The 3,886-nt window shown below is 54.9% G+C and overlaps 3 protein-coding genes across 3 annotated transcripts; 1 reads left to right on the top strand and 2 right to left on the bottom strand.

Moving 5' to 3' along the window:
• Positions 1-142: 142 nt before the first annotated feature.
• M421DRAFT_425100 (uncharacterized protein) lies at positions 143-709 on the top strand. Its single transcript, XM_033593972.1, has one exon. It carries the CDS (start codon positions 515-517, stop codon positions 689-691), a length of 177 nt encoding a protein of 58 aa, XP_033444337.1. The 5' UTR covers positions 143-514; the 3' UTR covers positions 692-709.
• Positions 710-779: 70 nt separating this feature from the next.
• Positions 780-1,226, bottom strand: M421DRAFT_9078 (Bystin-domain-containing protein; the record flags this gene model as incomplete). Its single annotated transcript, XM_033597886.1, has 2 exons — positions 780-986; positions 1,086-1,226. The coding sequence occupies 2 exons, from the start codon at positions 1,224-1,226 to the stop codon at positions 780-782; spliced, it is 348 nt and encodes a 115-aa protein (XP_033444336.1).
• Positions 1,227-1,600: 374 nt separating this feature from the next.
• M421DRAFT_425099 (cytochrome P450) lies at positions 1,601-3,733 on the bottom strand. The gene is made up of 5 exons (XM_033593971.1): positions 3,501-3,733; positions 2,874-3,387; positions 2,194-2,813; positions 1,976-2,142; positions 1,601-1,916 (listed from the first exon to the last, which is right to left on the bottom strand). Exons 1-5 carry the CDS (start codon positions 3,588-3,590, stop codon positions 1,760-1,762), a joined length of 1,548 nt encoding a protein of 515 aa, XP_033444335.1. The 5' UTR covers positions 3,591-3,733; the 3' UTR covers positions 1,601-1,759.
• Between the last annotated feature and the right edge of the window lie 153 nt (positions 3,734-3,886).

Below are 3,886 nucleotides of genomic sequence, written 5' to 3'. Positions count from 1 at the left end.
CCCTTGTAGTGACATGTCGGCACTTGGCATGCGAGAGTTTCACTTTTTGAAATCCCGCGGCGGGTGCTCTGCGATATATCCGACTCTCCGCGAAGAGATCTCTGGCGATCCGTGCCGCTAGACCTGCCGTTTTCGCACCATGGTCTTGCTGGCCGCTTTGCTAGCTTATTAACGCAGACGCGATGGGTGGTGCAAGCGTGCAAAGGAGAAAGCTCCGTGTGGTGGTTGACAGAGGAGCGAGGTCAACAATCTCAGGGTCAGCAGTCTAATCTCAGGGTCAGCAGTCTAATCTCAGGATCAGCAGTCTAATCTCAGGATCAGCAGTCTAGTCTCAAAAAGGTAAGAACGACATGATGCGTTGCAGTTGATTTCGACCTCACGTTCACGCGCTTGCCCAACTAGGGGTAGGTATAAACCTGTGCAGGTAATTGCCACACGCGAACAGGTGGTCAATCAGCAGCGCTCCATTTGACTCTGTGGGTGCAGGGTGTTATTCCCGCAAGACTAGGTACACATGGTAAGAGTGCAAGGCATGCAGCAGGTGGCAACGACAGATGGCAACAACGGATGGCAACAACGGATGGCAACAGCAGGTGGCAACAACGGATGGCAACAACAAATGGCAACAACAAATGGCAACAGATGGCAACAACAAATGGCAACAATAGATGGCGACGACAAGAGGCGCTGAATAAGGACCGAATTCGACGGTATTGCTTTTCCATCTAAAACGCCTCCCAATGCACATCATGTCATGATTCAGGGTATGTCGCGCGACGTCAACCCATGACCATGGTATCGTCGCCGTCGACGCCGACGGCGGCGGCCGGGTCGGCAACGACGCCGCGGCCCCTGCCCTCGAGCAGTTCCCGCCTGACGTCGGGGCTGATGCTCTTGTGCCCTCTTGTCAGCAGCAGGTCGAGCAGGGCCTCGCGCTGGTCTTCTGTGATGTCGTTCCGGTAGCGCTGCGCAAAGGCGAGCAGGCACTGGTGCCAGATGAGTTATACGGGTAGTTGTGTAGACGTAGGTTTCTGCTGGGACACTTGACAACAGCAACTGCGCGTCACACTCTAACGACCCCTCACCGTGGCCATGTCCTTGCAGTCAGCAGCGCTAGATATTTCGTACAGCAGCGCGCGGCTGGAGCGTGCCGGGTATCCCGCTCGCTCGCTCCGGCCACCTGCAGCGGATCGGGTCGGTTCTTGGTCCTGGCTGAGCGTCGACATTCCGGAAGCCACTGTCAAGCCCTGTCTGGCCTATCCTTGTACCTCTCTGCGAGGTAGGTCCGCACGTGTCCCGCCCTCAGCTCGGAAGGACTGTTTCTGCGGTGTGTATGCTTGTCAAGGCTGGACTGGGTCGAGATGTCAAGCTGAGGTCAAGGTCAAGTCAAGGTCAAGTCAAGGTCAAGTCAAGGTCAAGTCAAGGTCAGGTCAAGGTCAGATCAAGGTCAGATCAAGGTCAGATCAAGGTCAGATCAAGGTCAGGTCAGGGTCAAGGTCAGATCAAGGCCAAGTCAAGGTCAAGTCAAGGTCAGGTCAAGGTCAGGTCAAGGTCAGGTCAAGTTCAAGTCAACTTGAGGCCAAGTCAAGGTCAAGTCAAGGTCAAGCAGCAGTACAAAAAGATTTCAAATAAAACATCAATCTATGTACAAACACCAAGCAGACCTTCACACTTTTACAACACCCTCGCCCCCGCGGAGCGGAACGTCGACAATCTAGTGGCACCAGAACCGAATGGTCCCCCCGACAGGTCGAAACACTCAGCGCTTTACGGGCTTCAGCTTGATGTACATCTCGGGCTTCTCCCACAGCAGGAATGTCCTCTGGTCCAACCAGCCGTCGCTTTCGGGACAGAGTTCGAGATCAAAGTTGAATAGCACACGCGTGGCGATGAGGCGCATCTCGTGCCACGCCAGGCTAGACATTGTCAGTTTGCGAATCTCCAAGACGGTGCGGATGTGCGGGCGTCGACTTACTTCTTGCCGAGACAGTCCCTGGAGCCGACGGAAAACGGCTGCAGGACATGCCTGCGGTCATTGGCAAATCTCTCGTCGCCCATCCAGCGCTCAGGAAGGAAGGACTGGGGCTCTTTGAAGTTGGATGGAGACAAGTACATTGCGAGGTGCGGGGCGGAAACAATTGTCTGCTTGGCGTCAGCGATTTAGGCCCAAGATGCAATGAAAGCAGGACGTACGTTTGGCGGGATGAACTGTCCGCAGATGGTCGAGCCATTGGCGGGCGTCAAATGCAGCAGGCCGCTCGGGACGGAGGGATACACCCTGAAGGATTCCTTCAAACAGGCAGCGAGATATGGCAATGCGGCGATAGCCTCCATGGTCATCTCGCTCTCATCCCGAAAGGTAGTACGAATCTCCTTGCAGACCTTTTCCATCTTGTCAGGGTTCTTGAGCAGATTGTACGTCAAGCCGGAGAGGAACGTAGCCGTGGTTTCTGTGCCAGCCGTCATGAACAGAGTCGCATTCGAGTTCATTTCGTCCCTTGACAGCTGCAGCTTCTTGTCCTCGGTCGAGATGAAATCCCACAAGTCATGGCCCTCGCTCTGGCGACCCTGGAGACGTTTATCGACACGCTCCACGCTGTATCGGAAGTGCTCCATCTTGACCTTCAGTACACTTGGGGGAAGGTTGTTTTTTACAAGGCTATTGATCCAAGGATAGTAGGCCATGAAGTTGAAAAGTGAGTTTTGCTTCAACTGGTTGAAAATGACAGCGACCCAGGGGTCGTACTTGGAATCGTCGAGCATGTGGAGAGATTCGCCAAAGGTGAGATCGCCCATGACGTCGAATGTCGTGACTGGAGGCAGGCGCTATGTTAGTGGCGGTACTTTGTCTGCCATTGTTGCGGTCGACTTACAATTATACTGCTTAACGATGTCGAACTTGTGGTCAGGGTCTTTGCTCACGTCCCTCTTCAGATTACTGATCAGCTTTTCAACATACTTGAGGAGCAGCGGTTCCTGTTCTTTCAGAGCGCGATCTGAGAATGCAGGTTTGAAGATTCGCCGTATACGCGCGTGCTCCGCGGGGTCCTTGGTTTGGATCATGTGCGCTACTTTGTTGCTGCACAGGCCATACCATTCCCAGTACTTTCCGGGCACAGACCCCTGCGTGCCTTTACCTTGACCGCTGCCATGGCCATAGATGTCTCGCCAGGCGTCGGGGTGGATGAAGCTGAGTTCGTTGGGGCTTAAGCGCACGACCTCGCCGTATTGCTCGTGCAGCGCATGGGTGTAGTGGTGTGCCCTCCCGGTGAATGTCGCGTAGGCTTTGGGAAAGCGGGAAATTGCCGCGAGTTTAGGGCCTGGGAAGTGGCGCAGTGGGTGAAAGTAGAGTCGGTATATGGCCTGGAAGAAGTATTGTGCGATCGCCTGCCATTCATTAGCAGCGTCAAGGAGATGCAGATGGAGAGCATGTGGCCGGACACTGGCTCTCGCAGTGTGCGTCCCAGTGCGTGTTCCGAATGCTGGTGGATGTCACTCACAAGGCCGACGACGGCAGCAGATATGCGCAAGAGTGACGCATTTTGGATGCCTCGCACGAGCGTGAGAAGAAGGCTTGTATTTTCCGTCATGCTGGGCTTGATTCAAGAATCCTCAAACGTCAGATGAAAGATGGAGTGAATTGACATTGTCAGACTCGCGACTGAGTATTTGAACCAGGAGCGCATCGCTTCGTGGTCGTCCGACTGTCCGCGTGGTGGGGATGCAAGTGGAGGAGTCGCGGCATATGGAGCATCGTACGGGCGAGGACTGCCCATGTCGATCCAAGGTCTGCGACTGGAGCCATTGGTGAAGTCTCCTGGACGGGGATGTGCGCAATGCGTGTACAACGGGGGTGTCTCAGCGGTCAGGAATACGAGGCGCCCCA

This window comes from Didymella exigua, assembly GCF_010094145.1.
Source record: "Didymella exigua CBS 183.55 unplaced genomic scaffold M421scaffold_42, whole genome shotgun sequence".
Lineage (NCBI taxonomy): Eukaryota > Fungi > Ascomycota > Dothideomycetes > Pleosporales > Didymellaceae > Didymella > Didymella exigua.
The sequence above is the reverse complement of the archived record's forward strand: the minus strand, read 5'-3'. Positions and strand labels throughout refer to the sequence as shown.

What these genes read in the sequence shown, in the direction of transcription:
- M421DRAFT_425099 (XM_033593971.1), bottom strand. Translation starts at nt 3,590, where the DNA reads ATGACGGAAAATACAAGCCTTCTTCTCACGCTCGTGCGAGGCATCCAA. An exon ending in CTGCTGCCGTCGTCGGCCTT is followed by an intron (nt 3,388 to 3,500) that starts GTGAGTGACATC and finishes AATGAATGGCAG; the next exon opens with GCGATCGCACAATACTTCTT. An exon ending in GACAGTTCATCCCGCCAAAC is followed by an intron (nt 2,143 to 2,193) that starts GTACGTCCTGCT and finishes GACGCCAAGCAG; the next exon opens with ACAATTGTTTCCGCCCCGCA.
- M421DRAFT_425100 (XM_033593972.1), top strand. Translation starts at nt 515, where the DNA reads ATGGTAAGAGTGCAAGGCATGCAGCAGGTGGCAACGACAGATGGCAAC.